The sequence below is a fragment of the Poromitra crassiceps genome (genome assembly GCF_964638095.1).
Source record: "Poromitra crassiceps genome assembly, chromosome: 6".
Classification (NCBI taxonomy): Eukaryota; Metazoa; Chordata; class Actinopteri; order Beryciformes; family Melamphaidae; genus Poromitra; species Poromitra crassiceps.
In genome coordinates, this window is record NC_139627.1 from 30,744,466 (window position 1) to 30,770,824 (window position 26,359).

Sequence of the window (26,359 nt, forward strand, 5' to 3'; positions counted from 1 at the left end):
ATGTCACTCCTCTACAAGGTACATCAAGTACTAAAGAGTACTTTCTTGGTTTATTAACATCTTCCATTCCATTGCAAATCATTTTCCATCCTTCCACTTGTCTGGTCCTTTCACTCCCACCACTTGTTTGTTTTTCTATTGTCGGTTGGGATTAATTCTTTCCCGTCTAAATAATTTTTCAAATCCTCACGTTTCCCATTCTGTCACATTGTTTGTGTGTTTGTTTACCTGTTTTGCCATTGTTAAATCTTGGCTGAGCGTGTTGATTTCTTGGTTGTGACCATGGCATCTTGTATTTCTAAAGTTTCTCTTCCTGAGGAGAAGAAACCATCTCCACCCACACCAAAGCCTTCCCCTGCTCCTGTAGCCAAACTCACTCCTCCTGCAGGTAGTTTTGTTCTGTTTGTTTTGTTTGTTGAAGCATCTGTTTCCTCTTTCTTTAATTTTGCTGGCTGATTAGGGGTTCCTTTCTCCCATTTGCTCTGTCTGGTGTTTGTTTCCTCCTTGTTTGTCTACTTGTCCTCTGTCTTCTTAGCTTTACTCGTCTTCACTTGTATTGACGTCCATGGTTTAACTGTTTCATACAAAATCTTGCCCTGAGCATATATTGATTTCTTGGTCATGACCATGGCATCTTGTATTCTCAAGTGTCTCCTCCAGAGGAGAAGAAACCATCCCCACAAACATCAAAGCCTTCACCTGCGAAAGTCACTCCTTCTGCAGGTAGTTTCCTCTTTTTCTTTCTTTTTAAAGTATCTGTTCCATCTCTCTTTGAGTTTTCTGGCTGATCAAGAGTTAGCCCTTTTTTTGTTAACATTTCATCTGTCTAATGTTTGTTTCCTCCTTGTTGTGTACTTGTCCTCGGATCATCTTCACGATTATTGTCTACAGTTCAACTGTTTGTCTCATACTATATCTTGACTAAGCATGTTAATTTCTTGGTCTTGACCGTGGCATCTTATATTCCAAAGTGTCTCCTGCAGAGGAGAAGAAGCTATCTCCACCAACACCAAAGCCTTCAGTTACTCCTCGCGCAGGTAGTGTCTTCTGTTTGTTTTTTGTATTGAAATAAGTTATCTCTGTCTGTCTGTCTTTCTTTCTTTCTTTCTTTCTTGTTTCTATGCTTTTTCCGATCTTCCATCTTGTTTTGTTCTGTTACATTATTGTATTTTTTGTTTTGCATTATTGTTTTGTTTGTCTGTTTTTCTTCATTCTTCCCTCTTTAAATAATTTCCACCTGTCTTCAATTGCTTAACTGTCTGTTTCAGTGTGTTGGCAGGCTCATATCTTTACTGAGAATTTTCTCTTTGTTGTGACCTTGGTATCTTGTATTCCCAAGTGTCTCCTCCAGAGGAGAAGAAACCATCTCTACCCACACCAAAGCCTTCACCTGCTCCAGCAGAAAAAGTCATTCCTCCTGCAGGTAGCCTCTTCTGTTTGCCATTTATGTTGTTTATCTTCATGTTTGTACTCTTCCTAAAATATGTGTTTAGTCTTAATGATAGTCTGAACTCTTTCATTGTGTCCGTTTCCTTTATCCAAATATCCGTCTTCTCTTTCAGTACGTTAGCTTGTTTATCAAACCTTAGCCAGTATTGTAATCAAGTTGGCATTCTTGTAGCTAAAGTTTCACCAGTGGAGAAGCCAAAGGCTGCACCAGTGGAGAAGGAACCCTCTCCACCGGCCACAAAGGCTCAACCTTCTCCTGTAACAGAGAAAGGCTCTCCACCTGAAGGTAACATCTCTTCCCTAACTTTAATTCATGTTGCTCTCTTTAATGTCTGTTGCTCGCCTTGAGCATTTCTTACAACTTCAGTCTTCATGCCTTGGTACTCTAACTCTGTCTAAATCTGTCTACCGGTAATTGTTCTATACATTATAATTTATTAACTCGACAGGGAGTTTTGTCATTGATTCTTTATGTGTGTATCATTAACATTATGTTGTATTGTTGAAGCAAAATAACCTTATAACTGATATTTGTAAAACATCTCTTGATGCAACTTGAGTATATTTTGCTGCAATTTAATACACATGCAATGACCAACAGTGTTTGATAGTTTGTACTTTATGAGGAAAAGGTTTACAAAATAAAGGACATCAAATTGAACACCTGATGAAGTCATTGCATTCACTTCTGGAAAATAGTTGTCTTTTCATGCAAAATATTCTGTGAAGTAAAAAGGAAACAGAACTCTTAATTAAAAAAAAAATGCATGCCACACTTCCTTATATAACCCAGGTGTCTGTCTATTTTCTATTTTCAAAAACTAATACACTATTTGTCTTTATGTCAGTCTTTGCCCATTTCCCTAACACTGTTTGTATTGTTGTCTATACTAATATTGATTTCATTCAAATTCTTGCAGACAAGGAACCAGTTACAGCACCTGGACCAACCAAAGGTATACTAAATGATTGCTTTAATATAAAAAAGAATGACAAATGTATACATATTTGCTATATGATTTATAACAATTATAAAACAGTAATATTTTACATGTGGCACTTACATAATATGTGTTGTTCTGACTTTGTATGTTATGCTTATGTGTAGCGTCTTACTGTATGTTGTAAAATTCAAATGAGATGTTGAATTTCCTGTTTGTATGTGAATTTCATGTGGCTGTCATAAAACATCTATTCACTACTTCAACCACAGTGCCATCTAGTAAGCAAAAGGGTAAGATTCCTGTTCAGGAGTCAAAAACACCTGAATCACCCAAGTTGAAGAGTAAGTCCCCCAGAATACTCAAAGAGAAGGAACCAGAACCAGAGGTTATCAAACTGAAGAAGGTTCCAGGGAAACATCCAGAGCCTGAGAATGCAGTCATAATTCATAAAGCAGAAGTCACAAGGCATCATGATTCTGAAATGATGGTTCATGGACTTCATGATAGAGACGATCGAGACATAATAACACTTGGAAGAACTGAACAAGTCTTCACTGCAGATGAAGAGACAGATCAGTTGGGCTATTTTGAGGAATCTGAAAGGGTTGAAGTTGTACAGAAAATGGAGGAAGCTGGATGGACAAGAACCCCCAAATCTCAGAAGGATGAGGAACCTGAGGTGCCAACTTTAGATAAGAAGAAAATAAGTAAATTGCCAAAGCCAGATACGCAGCAAGAATCAATTAAGCTGAAACCATCTGGACAACCTGTGAAATTAGAGGAAGAACCACAAAAGATCAAGCTGAAAAAGGTGCCGACCAAGCCCCAAGTGCCTGAGAAGGAATTAATAACTCATAGAGCAGAGGTGACGAGGCATTGTGATACTGAATTGACAGTTCACGGTCTTCACGATAGAGATGATCGTGAGGTAATAACACTTGGAAGAACTGAACGAGTCTTCACTGCGGATGAAGAGGCATCTGAACTGGGCTATCTGGAGGAAGCTGAAAGGCTGGAAGCAGAAGACGAGAAGACAAGATGGACAAGAACCCCTAAAGTGCAGAAAGATGAAGAATCTGAACCTGATTTTACTACACAGAAAATTAAGAAATTGCAGAAGGATGAGGATGAGCAAGAAATAGTGAAACTGAAACCATTTGAAAAACCAAAGAAACCGGAAGCAGCTGAGCCATCAAAAACTAAAAAAGAAGGTGAGGTAAAGAAAGAAACTGAACGGACACCGTTCAAGAGAAGTGAGACACCACAGAGAGATCAACCCACTGCTGCTGCGAGACAACTAAAAGATGAACACACTCCTCCTTCCATGAGTCCAGACACAGCTCCTTATGTTAGTAAAGACAAGGAGGAGATTACGCCGAATAAGCAGTTTGAGGTACCTAAGGAAGAGGAGCCTACAGATGCTGATAAGCTGCGAGCCAAAGCTAAACTCACTGACATACCAGATAAAGAGAATGAGCAGGTTGTACTGAAGCCTTTCACCAAGGTCCCCAAAGCTGAAGAAAAGCCAGAACAATTACCAGAGGACAAAAAGAAGCCTGTGGACACAAAAGCACCCGGCAGAACTCCAAGTGTCGAAGCATCCAAAGAGCCCAAAGAACAGCAGCTTAGGAAAGTTGGAAGGACTGAAACACCAGAGAAGGAGCCGGAGAAACTTAAGGATGCTGAGAAACTTAAGGAGAAAGAGGAGCCATCTGTTGCTGCCAAAAAGCCCAGCCCTCCAGGAAAGATAGCCCCAGTCAAGAAAGAAGAGACACCACCAAAAGAAGCAGAGGAAAAGGGGAAAGAAATAGCACAAAAACACACAGAGACCATGAAGAAAGGTGTAGAACTAAAAAAGACACCCTCACCTAGAGTGAGTAAAGAAAAGCAAAAAGAAGAAATAGCCTCGAAGCCCGTGGAGCAGATCAAGAAGGTTGAGCTGAAAAAGACCCCGTCACCCAAAGTCCAGAAGCCAAAGCCTAAAGAAATAGAATCACTCCCCATTGAGAAGAAGCCAAGTGCAGGAAAGGTGAAAAAGCTGCCTAGTGCCATTTCCCCCAAAGACGCGATTGAACCTGTAAGCCTCAAAAAGATCCTGAAGAAGCCCTCAGCAGAGGAGGAGAAGCCTAAAGGGAAGATCCCCGTGGTGAAGGAGGTTTCTCCGGGTGCCGTGCAGATGAGGAAGGTGGCCACCCAGCAGGAGGAGGAGGTGTTTGAAGAGGAGTATGAGGGAAACAAAGCAGAGGAAGATGAGGAGGAGGCCTGGGGCTGGGAGCTGGTTCCTTCAGATGACTGGGCAGGTGAAGGGGAGGACGGGGTGTTGGAGACGCCAGGCATGCCGGGTGCCAGACGAGGTGAGACGACCTCCAGCCGACGACCAAGGAGCCACCTTTCATCCATCTGACGATTCATCTAATCTTCATCCAGTCTCTCTTTAATCACTTGATCAATCCATCAGTCCATCTATCCATACAGTACCATCCATGTATCCATTCGACCATCTCCTCATTAGCCATCCATCCATTTGATATTTAAATACATCTTCATTTGTGACATTCATGTCATTGTCCATTCAGTGTTGTCGAGTGTTCCTCTGCACCAGTGTTAATGTTCAGTAGAACATTTAAGTCATCTTGTATCCATTTATGTCCTAAGTCATCTTATACCCATTTATGTCCTAAGGGGCCGTGTCCACAGACTGCATTTTTTTCTTGGCGAAGCGTTTTGGATATCAAAAATATGAATGTCCAGAATGCTTCCAACGCGCACAGACACACAGTGCACGGAGCTGACTCTGACAGTGTTAGGTGTTAGGTAGCTAGCATACAAGGTAAATATCAACCCAACAACATAATACAATTAATAATTCTCATGTTTATTGATATTTTTAGTCCGGCATCTTCCTCGATTTTGATTGGTCGGTCAAAAATATTGGCATTGTCTCCAAAAGTTGAAATGTTTTCTACTTGAGGCACCCAGAGAGCTTTGCCCAAAAACACTAGCCACCAAGAGCGCTCCTAGCGCATCAACATAGAGAATGAATTGAAGAAAGGCGCTGGCAGCTCAAAAAAATGCTTTCTGTGGACACAGCACCCAAGTCATCTTGTATCCATTTATGTCCCTTTGGTCATCTTGTCCCATTAATGATCCTTTTATCACCATCTGCCCATTTATCCATTAACCATCCATCCTTTGTGATATTATATTGTCCAACATGTTAATGTCCGTCTTCATTTGTGTCATTGTCCATTCAGTATTGTTGAGTGTTCCTCTGCACCAGTGTTAATCTTCAGTAGAACATTTAATTAATCTTGTATCCTTTTATGTCCCTTGGATCATCATGTAACATTAACTGTTCTTTTGTTAAGATTCATTGTAATTCTGTCTTCATCCTCTTCACTCTTGCAGCATGCGCTGCTGTGTGTTGACCTTTCAGTGTGCTCACGTGATGTGTAGATTTATTTGACAATTGGCATATTTTTCTGTCAACATTGTTCTGTTTACATCTTATCTTGGCTTCTGCTGGAATATTTACAAAAGACAGGTCTTATAGAGAAAATGAAGACTCATCCTTTTATTTCCCGTCCAGACGGAAAACCATCAGAGGAGCCACCCAAAGGAGTGGGCAGAGGTAGAGGATTTGGGGGTGAGAATACACTCTTTTAGCTTATCAGCTTTATTTGTCATATGTGCCAGTTGTGGACAACTTTTCGCTTGTTAAGTCCTGATTCTTACCTCTCTTATAACAATTCTAAGATCTTAAAAACCTCACTGTCCGTGTCTGATTCCCCACTGTCACCATACTTTAAACTAACCTGATGATGTTTGTTGATGATTAACTTTTTGTTTGGTATTGCAGCAAAACAAACCCCATCTCCTGGTGATGGTGGCAGGGGCAGGGGGCTGAAGCCCGGTGGAAAAGGTCCATCCCCACCAGAGGAGCCCTTCGGAGGGTTCAAGCTCAAAGCTGTCCCTCTGAAGTTCATCAAAAAGATCCAGGACATTGTGTTGCAGGAGGCTGAGTCTATTGGCTCATCTGCTGAGTTTGCTGCTGAGGTTTCACCCTCCACGACCATAGCTTCATGGATGAAGGATGGCAGTAACATCCGTGAGAGCCCCAAACACAAATTCACCTCTGATGGCAAAGATCGCAAGCTGCATATTATTGATGTCCAGCTGTCTGACACTGGTGAATACACCTGTATTGCCAAGAATGCTGGCAAGGAAATTCAATGCACAGCCAAGCTCATTGTTGAAGGTAATTTGACCTTTTATCAGCTGCGACAGCGCCGGCTGGTATTGTTTTCACCTTGTGAGTCTCTGTGTGTGTGTGTGTGTGTGTGTGTGTGTGTGTGTGTGTGTGTGTGTGTGTGTGTGTGTGTGTCATCAAGGCAAAACATGGTCCTGAAGACACCTATTAACTACCACAGAAGCCGTTTTGAGTACTTTGCCAGCTGTTTACAGTATATGTCTGTCTGTCTGTCTGTCTGTCTGTCTGTCTGTCTGACTGTCTGTGGACAGTTTTTCTGAACCCGATAGCATCAAAACCGTGCGAAAATGGGCGTGATCCGACCAAGGGGGCCGAGCCCCCCACTTTGGCCACCCCCACTTTACGGCCCTCGTCCACATTGGTTTTAAGGTTTTAAGCTGGTGTGATCCCATCACAAGATGGTCTCTATTTTCTTATATGTTATGTGTTTGTCTAACAAGATGCAGCATGATGGCAGTTCTACATAGAGATGTTCCGATCTTTTTTCCTTCCCGATACCGATTCCGATACCTGAACCTATTGCATCGGCCAATACCGGCTATCATTATTGTATGGTCTGGTTCAGGTTAAACCCTTTGATTTCCGTGAAAATGCTATTTTATCCGAGTGAAACTTTTTCCAGGGCTAATAAATTCCATGTTATGGGATCGGGGCATTAGACTCACGTACTTGCTGATACCTGATCCAGCATTTTAGGTAGTATCAGAGGCATTTCTGATGCTGGTATCGGAACAGCTCTAGTTTTACAGATAAGGATACCAAAATCCAAAAAGACCATTTCAAATAGATTTGATCTCTTTGTGAATCAGCATTGTTTAAACATTTCAATTATGCTAAAGGTATTGAGGAATTGCCATGTTTTTCTTTCTTCAGGTTTATTATCAGCTTTTTGCCCGTAGACCAAAGCACACCCTCTTATACTACAGAACCCACCAGTAGCGCTCCTATATCTGCTTACATACGCTAAATGTATATTGTAAAAAATGCTGAATTTTCTCACCATGCAATCTCTGTGCAGAGCTGCCTGTGAAATGGCTGAAGGAATTGGAGCCAGAGACCTCATGCATTAAAACGCAACCAATGTACCTAACCTGTGAGTTGAATAAAGAGAGAGATGTGATTTGGAAGAGGAGTGGTGAGGTCCTGAAGACAAAGGCTGGCAAGGTGGTCATCAATATCATTGGGTTGCAACATTCCGTGACCATCCAGAATGCCACTGAGGACGATGCTGGTCTTTACACCTGTGAGGTGGCTGGCCAGGAGGATGTCAAGACTTCAACCAACGTCAAAGTGATTGGTAAGCAGGTGGCAACATCTAGCAGAGATTAATTGTCATATTTCTAAGCTTTAAAACTGTGTTATTATCTATCGGGGTTCCTACACAGGTTTGGAAAGTCTGGAAAAGTATAAAAAATAAATTTGATCATTTCCAGGTCTTAAATAGTTTGGGAATTAAAAAAAATAAGTCTGGGAAATGTTGTGTTTCTGGTCCCATACATACATAATTGTATCTTTGATGTTGATGTAGAGCCAATTTGAGTCCACAGTTTGTGTTGATGATCAGAATAATGTTCAGATAGGAGGCTCGGTGTCAGCATGCATTATATTAAATACCCTGCACCAAAATCACATCCAGTCAAGAACATAGGGTCTGCCTGGAACAATATGGAGTTTTAAAATTGAAAGCACGTAAGAACCCTGCTAATCATCTCACATTATTCTAATATTTGTGGCTGTGAAGAACAATCTTCATCTATATAGTGATAAGACCTAGTTAGCAGGGCCAAGATCTGCCTAAATCATATTGAACACCAGACAACATCTTCAAAACAAATCAAGGTCTCTGGAAAAAGTATGGAATTTATTCATTGAAAATGTGTAGGAACCCTGAGTTTTCCTCAGATATGATAATACAGTATGCGGCAACATATTAATTGAATTTTCACTCCACAGAAATCATTAAAGACTGGCTGGTGAAACCACTGAGAGACCAGCATGTGAAACCCAAGGCGAAGGCCACCTTCAAATGTGAGCTCTTTAAGGACACTCCCAACTGGAAGTGGTTCAAGGGAGACGATGAGATTACGCCCTCTGATAAGGTGGAGGTGAACAAAGATGGAAAGGACATGACTCTATCCATCAACAACTGTCAGCCGTCAGATGTATCAGACTATACCATTGCGGTTGAGGATCGCCGATACACAGCTAAACTAACACTTGGAGGTTTGTTTTACACACAAATCAATATTCATGACTGGGGATTGTTCCCAAAAAGCTGAATTCTGCCCATGACTGGTGTGGCCTAATCGTATGCTCTCCATGCTCCTGTAGAGCGTGAGGCTGAGATCTTGAAGCCTCTCTCCAGCGTGGAGGTGGTTGAGAAGGAGGATGCCAACTTTAATACGGAGATCTCTGAAGATGATGTGGTCGGAGAGTGGAAACTGAGGGGCCAGATCCTCACCAGGTCTCCGGTAAGATTTGTAAAAAGATTTGTTCACTTTTAAGACTTCTTTCAATTTGAGCCTCTTTTAATCAGTGTTACTCTACTGTGGAAGAATTGTGTTTGTGTATATAATGTGCACCACCAGACCTGTAGGTCTATCTGCAGGTTGGTTGTCTATAAGATGATTGTACTTCCTTTATAAGCTCCACCAATATTGTCTTGTACTATTATGCTTTTGCATTGTTTGTACTGATACTATCCACCTACGTTTTTGATTGTATCATTTTAACTACAGTATGTTCTATGTTATGTATTGTATTGTATGTATTATGTCTTGACCTTTTTGTAGAGAATGGGGATCCATTCAATAAACAATAAACCCCCAAAGAAAGTATAAATACTGAGCAGTACAGAGTGCCTAAGTCATGCCCACTTCCTGGTTGCCCATGGGACCTTAGGCTGTGAATTCCTCATTCATTTCTCCATAGACGTTCCTTAAAATCCCAGTTTTAAGCCTGGTCACAACCCGATTTTTCATCGATTTTGGGCTCTATCTTCCCACTGGCCTTAGGCGCTAAACTGGCGTTAAATGCCAAAAAACACGCTTTGCGCCTGCCTCGGGAAGATGGCATCATGTTTTTAGGGCCCGAAATGCGCTTTACGCCGAAGAGGCGTGGCGCAGTGCCAGAATAGGCCGTTAGGGCGTTACGGCCTAACGCTATCTTCCCCCCTGGCGTTAATTTAGCGTTTAGCGCTTTTCAAAACCAGGCCTTATTCAGTGCGCCGCGGATATTACTGTGCGTAATTCCGCGCAGCTCTCCTCTGCCATCTCACTCTCTCTCCCCCTCTCTCTCTCTCACTCCCTCTCTCTCGCGCATCAGACAGGCACAATGACCGATGAAAAAAAAAGTTGTTATACCGTAGTTTTGAGCCCCTGTCATTCAGAGGCTGTTGCATCATCCTACCTGTGCAGTGGGGGAGAAGAAAAGGTAGCGAGAGAAACGATATAATTCTGCTCAAACTTTCACCAATCTAATCTCATCATGACATCCAGGGATAGGCTATATTTTTCTAGCCGATGCGTTTAGAACATTCTTTTCACTTTGATCTAGCTATAGTGTAGCGTATTTACGTGCTTGCTGTATTTAAACTGCAGTGAGATTGGTTTGAGAAGGATAATAATATGGAATAATATATATTGTAACGTATCGGGTAATTACGTGTATTGGGGTGTTTCCGTGCTTGGCTAGGAACTGATATGTGTGGGTGTGTTCCTAGGGGGAAGGGGATATATGTGACCAGCGGCCGGGGCGGAGGCCAGTCAGGCTATGCGAGGGAGCTGACCGGGTGGTTGTAGAGCTAGCAGCGAAGCTAGCTGCTAGGAGCGTGTATTGTGAAGACAAGAATAAAAAGCCTGTACCAACTTCAAGTCTCCAGTTCCTTGGACGAATACCCATTTCGTTACATTGGTGCCAGACAGTAAAGCGGTAACGCCTCTGATTCGGCCGAGAGGGGAGAGGGTGAGAAGGAACGGCAAAAGAGACGGGTGGTGCGGCTTTTTGGCTCTAGAAACTAGCGCTAGTAAGTTAGCTACCAGGGGTGCTAACTGCTAACTGCTAGCTGCAACCACGTGCGATGGTGCGCGGAGAATCAAGTATCTCCGGAGAATGGCCATCGGTGAACGGGAGGAAAGGAGAGCTGACGGCGGGGATCAGCTCGATGCTGGCGGGCATGGAGGCCCGTGTGTTGAGAGAGGTCGGACGGCTGGTAGAAGAGACTCCTGCCTGGGCAGTAGAGGTGATGCGGGCGCTGCGAGAAGTCATGCAGCGGGTGGACTTGATGAGCGCGGAGATAATGCAGCAGGGAGAGCGGCTGGAGGAGCCACGGAAGAGACTGTGTTGGACCTGCAGAGAGCCGGGCCACGTGGCGAGGTGGTGCCGATGCGGTTCCGGGAGACGGACCGGGTATGCGGGACAACGACATGGACAGCAGGGAGCCTGCTGGGCATGTAGCGCGATCGGACATCTAGCCAGAGAGTGTCCAGAGGCTGTCGGAGATCGGGGGGCAGCGGGAGAAGAGAGACGTGCAGGCGGTGGACAGGTTAGACTCTGCTGGACTTGCCAGTCACCGAAGCACTTGGCCAGGGACTGCACTGAGAGTGTGGAGGCCGGAGGTGAGACGCAGGCTGGGAAGAGCGTGAACAGCCAGAGGGAAGAGAGGGACATCGCCTGCAGCGTTGTTACAGTCGGGAGAGCGACGCTCGTGTCTCCGAGTGAGCGAGAGGGGTTACCGCCGGGGGAACCGGCCCAGCCTAACCGCTATACACCCCCTAACGTTGCACTGCGGAGAGCCGAGGGGAAGATCGACGCCGGTGGTGTTCGCTCTGCTGTCCTCAACCCTGGAGGAGGGGGACAGAAAAACGAGCGGAGAGCCGAGGGGAAGATCGACGCCGGTGGTGCTCGCTCTGCTGTCCTCAACCCTGGAGGAGGGGGACGGAAAAACGAGCGAGTGCGAGGCCGGGAGGACGACGCCAGGGTCAGCTGGAGAGTCGACGGGCGCGAGTGGAGACCGGAGGACGAGGATGTCGATCCGGTGCTCGTTCGAGCATTTGGCTACTGGAACAAACAAAAGGGGGGACCGAAAAGAGTGCTTCAGGGGGAATTGGTGAAGCTGGGAAAAGGGGGGATGGAAATGGGGTTTAAAAGAAAAGCTAAGGAAAATGTGGGGGCTTGTGTTTAAATGAATGTGTGAAAAAGAAGGAAATAATGAAAAACTAGACATTATGGAGTGCCTAATGGGAAACTAGACATTATGGGGGTACCTAATGGAAAACTAGACATTACGGAGTACCTAATGAAAACTGGACATTATGACGGGGGTGCTGAAAAGAAAGACTGTTTGTTGGGGAATTAGAATTTGATGTGGTGATGGGAAAAATATTGTGTTGGGTGTGTTTTGGTACAGGGGGATGTGTGTGGGTTGTGCATGTCGCGTGGAAGCGACATTAAAGTTGTGTGGGGGAAGTGTAACGTATCGGGTAATTACGTGTATTGGGGTGTTTCCGTGCTTGGCTAGGAACTGATATGTGTGGGTGTGTTCCTAGGGGGAAGGGGATATATGTGACCAGCGGCCGGGGCGGAGGCCAGTCAGGCTATGCGAGGGAGCTGACCGGGTGGTTGTAGAGCTAGCAGCGAAGCTAGCTGCTAGGAGCGTGTATTGTGAAGACAAGAATAAAAAGCCTGTACCAACTTCAAGTCTCCAGTTCCTTGGACGAATACCCATTTCGTTACAATATGGAGACAGACGGGGATGAAAGAGGGAAGGGGGGAGCTCAGAGCGCTTTGGTCGGGCTTTTCTGACCGGATTGGATCGCTCCGTGGAATGGAACATGAAAGGGACATTGTGATTTGTTTACTGCACTTCTCCAATGAGCATGGTGTGAATAATTCTACGCTTAAAAGGCGTGGTTATAATGCTTAAGGCAGCGTGTAGCGCTGACACGAAAATAGGCAGTGCGCCGGTCCACGCCCACTAATGTAGGCTGCGTCTGGCGTTAAGCGCTAATTTAAGGCCAGTGGGACGATAGAGCCCATAGATCGCGAGTGACCATAGTACTTTGGACTTTTGACTTGGACTAAAACACAAAAAAGAAAAGCGAGAATTATTATTATTATTGTTGTTGTTGTTGTTTTTGTTGTTTGAATCAAATGTTTTTGATCACTCACGATTCACTTTGCCGAAAAATCGGCTTGTCAAAACTCTGGCTTAAAACTCTTTCAAGATGTTCAGATGTTAAGAAACGTCTATGGAGAAATGGATGGAGTAAATTCACTTCCTCAGGTCCTTAGGCAGTCTATCTAGCGTCCGGTGAGAGAGATTAATTTGATTGCCACAGCAATGGTCTTCTCCATGCACGTAAAATAAAACATAATCAACAGCAGTCCACTTAGTGTTTCTTGAAGAATTCCACGACAATATTCGCTGTTGTCGGCACTATCCAACCGGCTCTCCTACCCTAGTAGCAATATAATTCATATTTCATATTTTTGTGTTGCTGCATGTGTCCATTATTTCAGCCTTTGTTTTGTACTCACATGATTACACGTAGAGATTTGAGTTGTCGTCATATAAACCACACGGTGTCTTTTTCAGACATGTGACATCAAAGCTGAGGGCAGGAAGCGTTTCCTCACCCTGAAACAAGTTCAGCTGGACCAGGCTGGTGAAGTGTCGTACCAGGCTCTGAATGCCATGACCAGCGCCATGCTCACAGTCAAAGGTAAGCAACTGTCAGGACTATTTTTATTGTGTACAGCGGCTTTGTTGCCTTTGTGTCGGAATCGGACGTATCCCAGAACGGCGGTAAGAATAGTGAACAAAGAAGTCTTTACTTTGTGAATAACGATCATCGTTCGCACCTCCCAGAAATCGAAATGGGCTTCACTGACCCACTGAAGGACGTGTCTGTGCCTGAAAAGAAACAGGCTAAGTTTGAATGCACCATCACAAAGGATGTGCCTAAGGTCATGTGGTATAGAGGGGCTGACATCATCACCCCAGGCCCCAAATATGAAGTTATCGATGATGGGAAGAAACACATGCTGATTATAAACAGCTGTGAGTTTGATGATGAGGCACAATATACTGTTGAAGTGCTGAGCCAAAAATCAACCGCTCAGCTTACTGTGGAGGGTAAGTATCGTCAAAACCATCTTCAGTTGCCCATTTTTCCTCTGGAGGTGCTACAGTACATATCTACTGTATTCTCTGTTGTCATTTGTTGACGGATGTATGTTTTTGTACGCGGTAGCCAAACTTGTTATGTACTCACCTGATGTATTCCAGGCATGAGGCTGAAATTTGTCCAGCCACTTCAGGACCAAACAATGAAAGAAGGTAACACAGCTCGGTTTGAGCTCGAGCTGAGTGACAAGAACGTACCGGTGGTTTGGTACCGAAATGAAGTTAAACTGCACGTGAGCAGAACGGTGCTCACGTATGTCGATGGAACGAAACACACTCTAGAAATGAGGAGCTTGACTCTAGATGATACCTGCCAGATTAAGGCAGAAGCCAAAGGAATTTACTCCATGTCAAAACTGACAGTCATAGGTAACTGACATCATTTCTTTCTTTATCGCCTTTTCTCTTTCTTGTCTTTCTACTGCCTCCTTGTCCTCAATTGTACTTGTGTCGTGTGCCCAGGTTTCAAGATGGGGGTGTTTTTTTGTGTTTTTGTATTTCCTCCTCATTTTCCTTGAACTAACATTTTGGATCTTGTGCCTGCCTCCGTTCCAGAGGGAGACGCCGTCTTCACTGTGAAACTGCAGGATTACACGGCCACAGAGAAGGACGAGGTGACTCTGGACTGTGAGCTCAGCAAGGATGTTCCCGTCCTGTGGTACTGCAATGAGAGGGAGGTCACCGCCTCCAAGATGGTGGTGATGAGGTCTGAGGGCACGCGCAGAGCTCTGATCCTTAAGAAAGTGGAGGAAAAAGATAAAGGAAAATATGTATGTGATTGTGGAACAGACAAGACCATGGCCAACATCAATATTGAAGGTAAAGTTGTATAAAATCTAGATAGTAAATAAGAGAAAATGATCAATCTATCTTTTATATTTATATAGCGCCAAATTATAAGAAGCATTATCGCAAGGCGCTTTACAAATAGAGCAGATACAATTTTAGCCGCAACAATTGAAAGAATTCTCACGTGCTGGCGATGATCAGTTACATTATTGTGATACAAGTGGAATTTGTGGAAACCTGCAATAATCCACGAGAGGACAGTACGGTAATATACATTTACTTAAAATATCTTAGAATAAAGTTTGATCACGCTGAATACAAACTGATATCACTAATCTTGTCATTTTTGTCATGCAGATGTATTTTTCAGGAGCATTTCCTTATTTTATTTTTTTACAATTTATTTATTTCCCCTTTTTCACCCATAGCTCGTGACATCAAGGTGGTTCGCCCAATGTATGGTGTCGAGCTCTTTGATGGAGAGACGGCTCGTTTCGAGGTGGAGATCTCTGAGGATGATGTCCATGGCCAGTGGAAACTGAATGGAGAGACCCTGACCCCCTCTAAAGTGAGTTCCTCACCAATTGATATTTAGAAATAACATAATTTCCAACCAGATATTTGGTGCTTTCAAAAATATTCTATGTGAAATATCTTCTTCCAACGCATTTATTTTTATTTTTTATTAATGTACATGCTACAAACCAAATAATGGAGACAATTAAATTAAAAACTGGAGCGGTATTGCGTTACCGCACCATTGTGACGAAAAGAGAGCTGAGCCAGAAGGCAAAGCTCGCGATTTACCGGTCTATCTTCGTTCCTACCCTCACCTATGGTCATGAAGGATGGGTCATGACTGAAATAACAAGATCACGGATACAAGAGGCCAAAATGGGTTTTCTCAGGAGGGTGGCTGGCATCTCCCTTAGGGAAAAGGTGAGAAGCTCAGTCATCCGTGAGGGACTTGGAGTAGAGCTGCAGCTCCTTCACGCAGAAAGGAGCCAGTTGAGGTGGTTCGGGCATCTGGTAAGGATGCCACATGGGCGCATCCCTAGGGAAGTGTTCCAGGCACGTCCACTTGGGAGGAGACCGGGGCAAGGGAAGTTTGGGGTCCCCTGCTGGAACTGCTAACTCCATGACCCGATCCTGGATAAGCAGTTGAAGATGGATGGACGAATGGAATTTGACTAAAGGTTTCCTCTGCTGTTCACAGGATGTTGACATCATCGAGGAGGGCGGCAAGCACACTCTGATCCTGTACAACTGTAAAGTGTCGCACACGGGAGAGGTGGCATACAGCGCCGCTAATGCCAAGTGTTCTGCTAACCTGAAGGTCAAAGGTAAGCACGTCGCTACTTCCATCTACGTCTGCATTATCTTGGAACATTTTTGTCATCTTTGATTTTGGCGGATTCTGCAGTTAGATCCCTGTGGTTGCCCTGTGACAGACGCAAGGACTCTGAATTCAATTCAATTATTTTTAATAACTTCAGCTAATGGTTCACAATACAGTAGTTTAATCCACAGACAGAATTTAGGACCACATCCATATCTACATAGTACTGTAGTACATCAAATAAATAAGGCCGTTCAACTTTGCCTGCTGAAAAGGAACAACGATAAAATGCAGTTGTCTTTAGCAGCTTTCTTTTTGTGGACAATATTCAGCAACTACTGTATGTACATACTACAACTATGTTATGAAAGGCCTGTCTTTAAGTAAACCTTTCTTATTTTATTTCAGAACTTCCACTTAACTTCCTCACACCACTGATTGACGTGCAAGTGTATGAGAAGGACGAGGCGAGGTTCGAGGTGGAGTTGTCCAGAGTACCCAAGAGCTTCCGTTGGCTCAAGGGCTCTCAGGAGCTGGAGAACGATGAGAAGCACGAGATTATCCAAGAGGGAAATATGCACGTTCTGAGGATCAACTCAGCTGCATACGAAGATGAAGCCAAGTACATGTTTGAGGCTGAGGACAAGAGGACAGCTGGCAAGCTCGTCATTCAAGGTAACCTCTGCCAAGATCTGCCAAGATTGGGGCGGCTGTGGCTCAGGAGGTAGAACGGGTCGTCCACCACCGGCTCCTCCAGTCCGCATGTCGAAGTGTCCTTTGGCAAGACACTGAACCCCAAATTGCTCCCGATGGCTGTGCCAGCACCCTGCATGGCAGCTTGCCGCCTTTGGTGTGTGAATGGGTGAATGTAGGCACATTGTAAAGTGCTTTGGACAAAAGCGCTATATAAATGCAGTCCATTTACCATTTACCATCGTCATTCAATGTAGCCACATTCCAAGGGAAAGTTTCCCTATTTTTTAATTAAACATTTTTGGGATTTTGTTTTTGTAGACATACAGACCGATAGATAGATAGATATGTAGTATATATAGTATGTTGATACAATATTCTCTTCCAAACTGGAAAATATAGGCTCATTGATGGTATATTGGACCCCAGGAAGACTAGCTGTCTCTTCAGGCGTCAGCTAATGGGGATCCGTTTTAATAAAGAAATAAACTACCGGTATACAAATATGAAAAGTATGAATGTATGTATGGTTGTCTCAGTCCATTAAATATAAACAACACAATCCTGGATCCGGTTGGCAATTGCTCTAATTTTCAATTCCAGAGAGACAGGAAATCCTGATTTTAAAAATATATATCCGGTCAGTTTCAAATGTAAGCTTTTCCATCCTTTCCCACGGCAGGTATCCGCCTGGAGTTTGTCAAGCCGATCAAGGACGTGACCGTGAAGGAGCGCGAGACAGCTGAGTTCAAGATCGAACTGTCACACGACAAGATCCAGGTTGCCTGGTATAAAAACGACGTGCGCCTGCATCCCAGCAAGCTGGTCCACATGGCTTCAGATGGGAAGAGCCACAGCCTGGCCTTCAAGGAGGTCACCATCGATGACACATCCATGATCAGAGTGGAAGCCATGGGCAAGGCTGTGACCGCCATGCTCAATGTGATTGGTTAGTACATCTTCTTGAGAAACAGATATTTGCTTCAAAAGCCATTTCAGTAGCTCCAAACCCTTCTAGGCAGCTGGCAGGTTAATACTGGCCACCAGGCTAGCAAAGTTTGGGTTGATGCTGATTCATTTGTCTAGACCAGTGGCCCTCAATGTGCAGTCCAGGGGTCCTTGAGGGGGCTCCAGGGGGTCCCTAGCAAATTGGTGAATTGTTAAATTTATTATTTAATTTACAAGAAATTAATATAATTAGAGAATGCAAAAGAATTACTGTTTTGATCATAGTTTTTCTGTTATGTCTACCTGCAATACAGACAGTCACGGAATTCTGGACAAAATCATATCGAACAGGAAAAATATTCTCAGATTTTAGTTATATGAAAAAGCTTGAGAATCACTGTTCTAGGCTAACAGATACACTGTGATCAACATCTTTTAGGGTTCTTTTAATTTCTAAAAATCTATTTGGCTGATAAAAAGTTAATTGGTGAATTTTGTGATCACGTTTATTTTTATTTTTATGGAGGTTACAGGTACAAACAAAGCAAGGTCATATTCTCTGGAGTATAAAACAAAGCATAATCAATTGGATATTTATAACGAGGAAAGAAAGAAATAAAAAAATAAAAGAAATATGAATTTTGGAATCCACTGACTTTTTTTTTTTGTCCACTGTATCAGTGGCCAAAAACATGAATTACTGTAATTGATGTGGCTCCATGGCTCTCTGCAGAGGGAGACCTGTACTTCACCACCAAGCTGCAGAACTACACGGCGGTGGAGAAGGACGAGGTGATGCTGGTCTGTGAGCTGAGCAAGGCCCAGGCTGATGTCAAGTGGTTCAAGGACGGGAAAGAGCTCACGCCCTCCAAGAACATCGGCATCACATCTGACGGCAAGAAGCGCATGTTGACGGTGAAGAGGGCCGAGAAGGCCAACATCGGAGCGTACACCTGCGACTGTGGCTCTGACAAGACCACGGCCGACCTGAACATTGAAGGTAAAACTTCTGGAGATGCATCTCAGGAATCTAGGACTTAAAGTGAAAGTTCACCCCAAAATCAAAAATACATTTGTCCTTTTACCTGTAGTGCTGGTTATATATACCTTGATCTCTTTGGTGTGAGTTGCTGAGTTTTGGACATATTGGCTGTAGAGATGTCTGCCTTCTCTCCAATACAATGGAACTGGATTTTGTTGTAAACATTTGAAAAACTCGCCTTCCAGAAATCATGACCCGGTTACTCAAGATAATCCACAGATCTTGTTGTGAGCAGTTTCATGGGGAAACAATTTTCTTTCGACCAAAGTAGCAGCTAGCGGGTGTAGTTCGGTCTAAAGAAAATAGTTCCTACATGAAACTACATGAAACCAAACTATACCCGCTAGTTCAATCGAAAGAAAATAGTTAATGCATTTTCAGTAGTTTAGCTTGAAGTTGACTAAGCTTATGAATACATCTTCATTTCTTTGTTTCCCTGCTACAGCGCGCGACATTAAGGTGGTGCGTCCGCTGTACAGCGTGGAGGTGACGGAGACAGAGACCGCCAAGTTTGAGACAGAGATCTCCGAGGAGGATGTCCATGGAAAATGGAAACTGAAAGGAGAAGCTTTGCACCAGACTGCTGTGAGTTTCCCTCTGTTTCAATAGAATGTAGAACCAAATGGAATGTAGCGCCCAATAATGTCATAATTTCCAGAAAATGTAATACAATTTGCACTTAACTTGTTTGAAAATGTAATAAAACCCCAAAATGTAATAACCGTATTTTAAAAATGACCTGACTGATATCGGAATAACATTTTACCGATAATGTAATATCTTTCAGGTGTTTTTGTTTTCTTCTTGCTTTTAACTGATGATGTAATAAGTATCTGTATGCCGTATGGGTATGTGTGTAGTATGTGTTAGTTACCCATTGATATGGATTTTAGTTTAATGCCTCTTTGCCTGATAATTCACCACTTGACATTTGTTGTAAATGTCAAATTCGACATAAATTCACCAATAGCGAGCACACTAAAGTCCAACGTTCAACTTAGGTGCAAGGCCAAAATAAATCATAAAAAGTAAAAAAGGAAGCAGGCCAGCACTCTAGATGTCCTTTCAACATTTAATTGCCATCTGGGACAGACAGCACAGTACAACGGACGCATTTCAGCACAAAGCCTTCATCAGTGTTGTGCTGTGTAAGACGGAAATGACATATAAATACATTCATGCCGGAAATACATTCAATAATTCAATAAAGGGTTATACATCGTATGGTGTATGACCACAGATTAGTAGTATTAGTATTTAATAGTAGTAGTGAGTATTATCTATACAAATAACACTCTTACCATAGAAAATAGGTAATCTTACCATAGAAAATACATTTCACCCTGATGTTTGCCACTAATCCTTCTGAGGTGGAAAGCCACAACACACACAAAATGTCGAAACACATAGAGCTATTTCATGAAGAAAAAGTTTGTTGTATGAGATGAAATCCTGGGAAAACCTTCCCGTCAAACTCTCAGAAGTTCTGAATTCAGTTTTCCAACATGTCTGTTGTTTCCCTCCAGGATGTGGAGATCAAGGAGGAGGGAACCAGACACATGCTGATCCTCTACAATGTGAAGATGGACATGGCTGGAGGTGTTGACTTCTCGGCGGCGAATGCCAAATCCAATGCCCAGCTCAGAGTGAAGGGTGAGAGCTTTCTGTCTGAGCTGTTTACAGTGTCAGTGCCTTTGATTGAATGTAATGATAATATGTGTACAAAGGACTTACGTTTATAAGGCTGTGGACCGGTCAGAACACATGCCCAAAATGTAAACTTTTTAGAAACCAAGAAAAACAGCCACACATTTTTCAGTTTATCCAAGATAGAGGTCTTCACGGGTCCAAAAATGACGGACCCAGACCCTAATGGCCCCCCGGTCCCGCTTAGAACTGATAAATGTCAGACCTGGACCCGTACAGAACTGAGAAATACTGAGGCAGAGACTAGCGGTGCCAACATCAAAGTTGCTTGCTAACAGCAGTTTGTTATTACAAGTGGTATAAATGAAACTTTGTGCATCTTTCTTACCTAATGTCCCCTGGTTGCTGCTGGCAGACACTGCAGACAGTGCCTGACCGTGACGTAATGCATAATCCATTCAATGATCCTTGCCAAGAAAGTTTGTAATAATGCTGATTGAAAAGCCATGGCTAACGTTAAAGAGATACGCCAACATCTTCACTTCACTGTGCGTGCATTAGAAAGTGTGTTTCACTAGCCGTTTTCCCACATGCGCTTTTTACCGCTAAATGACCGGAACGCGGTCTAATGCCTTCATGTGTGAAAGTTGTTTTCTGGTATAAGCGCGACCCCGTCATCGCGGACATTTCACCAGTTTCGAGCCAGTCAGAAGAGCGGTATGCGCGATCAGGGACACAATTGTGAAACGTGTCAAGTCATTTGCCGGTCCTTCTCATGGGCGAGGTGTACACACGTTGCTTAATGTTCCAGCGGGCATAATCTAATCATTCGCGCACATTAAAGCAAACTGGCGAAATGATCTTGTGATAATAAGAGTGGTATGTCAGCTTCATGTGTGGGCATGCCGATTTCCCCCTCTCCCCTCTCTGCTGCCTGCTCGCTCTCTGGCCAGTCCTTCAGTCCTCCTCCTTCAGTCAGCAGCCCGACAGGGACACAGACAGCTCTGAGAGTCTTGCAAGCCGCCCAACGCTTGTTGAGAAAGCAAATGCACGAAGCGAAATGTGGAAGTATTTTGCTTACGTTGCCGACAGCGAAGGCAAGCCCGGACACATCAAACGAAGCCAGTCTGTAAAAAGTGCTTCAACGCGACGCAGGTGAACGGATAAACATCGAACCAGCCAGGCTATTTCTCTCAGACACGGATCCCAACTTCTTCAAATATTTCAGTTCAAAGACTGGTTAGCGAATGTGAATGATACAACATACATGCCCTCTTAAGACAAACGAGTGTGATTTATTGTGTGACAAGCAAACTTATTTCACCATCGGAGTTTTGCCGACCCCCAAAATAAGGAGGATTCCCCATCCAAGTGCACACGTCACTCCCCACCCGCTCTGCAGTGCCGCCCCGCCCCCCAACATACAGGCAATTTCGCTGCTATATTCCCACATGCGAGCGCTCAGGTGTGAAGGGAAATTCCGGGAAATGTCCGATATTGACTTACAGGTAATTTTCCGGTACGCATGTGTGAAAACGGCTACTGTGAAACGTAGCCTACTCTAATGAGGACTGCTACTGCTAGTTCTACAATGGCAGTCTATGCTACCGCCGTTCAGTCACCCAAAATACACATCCAAACAGCGCTAGAAACACTCACGTGTACATGTTGTGACTCCTGTACTCACCATGCGATGAAATAATAATCCAAAGTTATGGGGAACAGTATGGGGAAGTAAATCGATAGCGAGAAGAACTAGAAAGAGCGTTCCCTCTGCAATGAAAATCACTTCCTCGTTTGCCTGAGGCACACAGGTGCGTATGTGTGCGCATGTGCACACATGCACCTCAGGTAAACAAAGTAATTTTCATTGCAGAGGGAACCCTCTTAGTTATTTTCTCTATCGATTTACTTGCGGTTTGTCAACAAGCCTCACGTGCGGCGCGCATTGTGTTTTCATGCATTTCTCTCATGATCAGCGCTGATCACGGGTCTTCTTGGATACACTTGGGTATTACACATAAGGATAAACAGACCCGGGACCCGTGGTGATAGTCGGACCCCGACCCAGACCCTAATTGACCATGATAAATATGGACCCAGCCACATATGGGTCAAGTCAAGTCAAGTCAAGTCAAGTTTATTTATATAGCCCTAATTCACAAGCATGTCTCAGAGGGCTTCACAGAAAGTATGTCTAGCTGATTCTAGCTAACACACAGTAACAAGAATATACAGAATAAAGATAACATTTGAACATTTGAAGAAAGCAGGAGAGTGGAGGAGGGAGGGAGAGGGGGGAGGTGGGGAGAAAATAGGAAATGTGGAGAGGTGGGAGGGCGCAGGGGAAGGAGAGCAGTGGGAATGTGAGAGAGGGGAGAGGACAGAGAGGAGGAGAGAAACAGAGAAGGAGAGGTGGAAGGGTACAGGGGAGGTAGAGTAGAGGTAGGGTCTAGGGTGGAGGGAGGGAGGGAGGAGAGGGGGGAGGTGGGGGGGAAATAGGAAATGTGGAGGAGGAGAGAACAGGGGAGGAGAGATGAGGGTGCAGGGGAGGGAGAGCCAGGGTAGGGGTAGGGTCTAGGGTTGGGGGAGGGGAGGGAGTAGGATACGGGCCCGGATTAGGGCGAGGGTGGGGAGAAATGGGAAATGTGGAGGAGGAGAGAACAGAGAAGGAGAGGGTGCAGGGGAGGGAGAGCAGGGGGAATGTGAGAGGGAGAAGAGGGCAGAGAGGAGGAGAGAACAGAGAAGGAGAGGTGGGAGGGCGCAGGGGAAGGAGAGCAGTGGGAATGTGAGAGAGGGGAGAGGACAGAGAGGAGGAGAGAACAGAGAAGGAGAGATGGGAGGGTACAGGGGAGGTAGAGTAGAGGTAGGGTCTAGGGTGGAGGGAGGGAGTAGGATACGGGCCCGGATTAGGGCGAGGGTGGGGAGAAAATGGGAAATGTGGAGGAGGAGAGAACAGAGAAGGAGAGGTGGGAGGGTGCAGGGGAAGGAGAGCAGGGGGAATGTGAGAGAGGGGGGAGGACAGAGAGTAGAGGTGCAGGGGAAGGAGAGCAGGGGGAATGTGAGAGAAGGGAGAGCAGGAAGTGGCAGGGATTCAGGAAAATAGGGGAGAAGAGGAGAAGGAGCAGAGGGGGGGGAGAATGAGGAGAGAGCAGGAGAAGGGAGGGGGGGGCGGTGGGATGTGGGGGAGGAAAGAGCATGGAAAGAGAGGAGAACAAGAAGGGGGAAGAAGGGAAGAAGCGGGGAAAGGGGGAAAGAGAGGGGGGGGGGAGAAGATCAGACAACTGACTACTCTAAGCATTAACCAGAGCTAACTGGGACATAGTATCTAGCTAATCTACAGCCTAATCTGGCCTATCCTACCCTGCTCTAGTCTGATTTTAGCCTGAACACTAACAGGTCAGCCTTAGGCTGTAGCTAATCTATCGCCTACCTAAGCTGTTCTAAACCAACCGGCAGCCCTCGACCAGTGATGAAGAGCACCGATGCCCCCCGACCCGGCCCCCGCCCACATATGGCGTGGGAGGGAAGGCCAGGCCGGGACACAGCGGCACCCCCTCACCCCCAGTGAACGCAAGAAAACCTTTCCACCATATGGATCGCCGCATGGATTGCCCCAGTGACTTGGCTAAGGAGGAACCTTGTGAGGTCGTTGTGCTAGGGGCCAATTGCTGCGGCCCAGGCGGACCCAGCCCCCACGCGACCCGCCCCCCCAGCCCCCAGCCACCAGCATAGTGACTGAGAGCGTGAGAGCAGGCCACGCGGGGGACGGGCCCACCCACCAGGCCACAGCAGCGGACCCCCATCTGGGGACTCCCCTCCGAGACAGGCCGAGAGATGCCGGGCTAAACCATGCACAGAGTTTCCGATAATGAAACTCTGTGAATGGTTTAATATGGAAATAAAATGTACAAGAGAACAGAAAATTGAAAATGTAAAAAGAGTCCAACAGAAAGGATATAGAAATGTAATTTTTTAAATTATCCTAAGATCAGGGAAGGGAGTTGAAAATCTAAAAAGTAGAGTCCAAAAAGAAATAGAAAATGCAGTCTTTAAGTGTTCGTAGGTTTAGAGAATACTAGTTAATTAGCTAGGTGACAAAAGGGTAACAAGATTGGGAGTTCCATGAGGATGATCTGAGGAATCCAAGAGTCCGCGTTGTTGAGGCTGGGGGGGGGGGGGGGGGGGGGTCCCCCCCCTCCCTTAGGCAGGCAGGTGACCAGGATGATGAGGATAGGGGTCGGTGGTGGTGAAGAGCCCGGGGTGTCAGACAGTAGATGGAGTAGCGGGTAGATGGCCTAGGGTGACGACAGGTGGCTAGGGCGATGACGGCCGGACCTAGGGCTGCAGCGGCGGGGGTGTACGTCAGGCCAATGAAGGACACCTGAGGGGGAGAGAGAGAAGAGAGCGGGGGAATCTGCGCAGAGGTGGAACTAACTCTATAGACAACAATAAAATTAGGTCAAAACAAAATTTATTAGGATTTTTTAGGATGACTAATACTATACTGCTAATTCAGGTCTAGGTAGTCTAGGTCTAAGTTTAGACTGATACTGCTGGCTTGTGATAGCCCGCTCAGCAGTTCAGGACTAAGTTTATTCACCAGCTATTTGATTTTATATCTGAGCTACTGGATCGGCTGATGCCATATTATTAAATTAGGTCAAGTCTGTGTTTATACTGATACTGCTGGCTTGAGACAGCCCGCTCAGCAGTTCAGGACTAAGTTTATTCACCAGCTATTTGATTTTATATCTGAGCTACTGGATCGGCTGATGCCATATTATTAAATTAGGTCAAGTCTAAGTTTATACTGATACTGCTGGCTTGAGATAGCCCGCTCAGCAGTTCAGGACTAAGTTTATTCACCAGCTATTTGATTTTATATCTGAGCTACTGGATCGGCTGATGCCATATTATTAAATTAGGTCAAGTCTATGTTTATACTGATACTGCTGGCTTGAGACAGCCCGCTCAGCAGTTCAGGACTAAGTTTATTCACCAGCTATTTGATTTTATATCTGAGCTACTGGATCGGCTGATGCCATATTATTAAATTAGGTCAAGTCTAAGTTTATAATGATATTGCTGGCTTGAGACAGCCCGCTCAGCAATTCAGGATTGTATGTACTCAAGAGCTAATAAATATTTCTAAAGAATGACATCATCAAGCACAACTATCAAGCACAGCCAAATGATTGGGAGAATAAATGGGTTTTGAGTCTAGTTTTGAAGATTTCAATGGAGCCAGCTTCCCTAACTGACAGAGGAAGCTGGTTCCAGAGATGTGGAGCACGGTAAGAGAATGCTCTGCTACCTGCTGATTTTTTCTTAATTTTAGGGACGGTAAGATAATTACCGTCCTGTGAGCGGAGAGTACGCGTGGGAACATAGGGAATGATTAGCTCAGATAAGTACGGAGGTGCGAGCCCATGCAGGGATTTATAGGTTAACAGAAGCACCTTAAAGTCTGATCTGGCCTGAATTGGGAGCCAGTGGAGGGAGATTAAGACCGGAGTTATATGATCAAACTTCTTAGTTCTAGTTAGAATTCTAGCAGCGGCGTTTTGCACGAGTTGTAATTTATTTGTGCTACAAAGTGGAAGGCCAGAGAATAAGACGTTACAGTAGTCGAGTCTAGATGAAACAAAGGCGTGTATTAAGGTTTCGGCATCCGTTGCATTTAGCAAGGGACGGATCTTTGAAATATTGCGGAGATGAAAGAAAGCTATTTTAGTGATATCCTTAATGTGAGCATCGAATGACAGAGTAGGATCAAAGGTAACACCTAGGTTTTTCACCTTTGAGTTTGGAGTAATTACGCAGTTCTCAATGTTCAGACTAAGATCAGTGAGAAATGGAAGTTGGGTTTTTGGGCCAACAACTAGTAGTTCAGTTTTGTTGGCGTTTAGTCGTAAGAAATTATTTGACATCCAGTCTGTAACAGCGATTAAGCAGGATTCAAGATTAGCGAGTTTAGAGCGATCGTCTGGTCTAATTGGTATATAAATTTGGGTATCATCGGCATAACAGTGAAAGTCAATGCCATATC

At 44.6% G+C, this 26,359-nt stretch overlaps 1 protein-coding gene across 1 annotated transcript in view; it reads left to right on the plus strand.

Annotated features, from left to right (window-relative positions):
* Positions 1–4,554: 4,554 nt before the first annotated feature.
* The window catches only part of ttn.1 (titin, tandem duplicate 1), a 252,137-nt gene continuing 230,332 nt past the window's right edge, over positions 4,555–26,359 (plus strand). Inside the window, exons 1-17 of the mRNA XM_083637998.1 lie at positions 4,555–4,747; positions 5,983–6,039; positions 6,253–6,651; positions 7,682–7,960; positions 8,617–8,886; positions 8,995–9,134; positions 13,259–13,385; positions 13,532–13,798; positions 13,952–14,218; positions 14,405–14,668; positions 15,067–15,206; positions 15,855–15,981; positions 16,386–16,652; positions 17,353–17,619; positions 18,352–18,618; positions 19,106–19,245; positions 20,187–20,313. Of these exons, the coding sequence (XP_083494124.1) occupies positions 4,570–4,747; positions 5,983–6,039; positions 6,253–6,651; positions 7,682–7,960; positions 8,617–8,886; positions 8,995–9,134; positions 13,259–13,385; positions 13,532–13,798; positions 13,952–14,218; positions 14,405–14,668; positions 15,067–15,206; positions 15,855–15,981; positions 16,386–16,652; positions 17,353–17,619; positions 18,352–18,618; positions 19,106–19,245; positions 20,187–20,313 (3,583 nt within the window). The 5' untranslated portion in view covers positions 4,555–4,569. The remainder of the gene's footprint in view (positions 4,748–5,982; positions 6,040–6,252; positions 6,652–7,681; positions 7,961–8,616; positions 8,887–8,994; positions 9,135–13,258; positions 13,386–13,531; positions 13,799–13,951; positions 14,219–14,404; positions 14,669–15,066; positions 15,207–15,854; positions 15,982–16,385; positions 16,653–17,352; positions 17,620–18,351; positions 18,619–19,105; positions 19,246–20,186; positions 20,314–26,359) is intronic.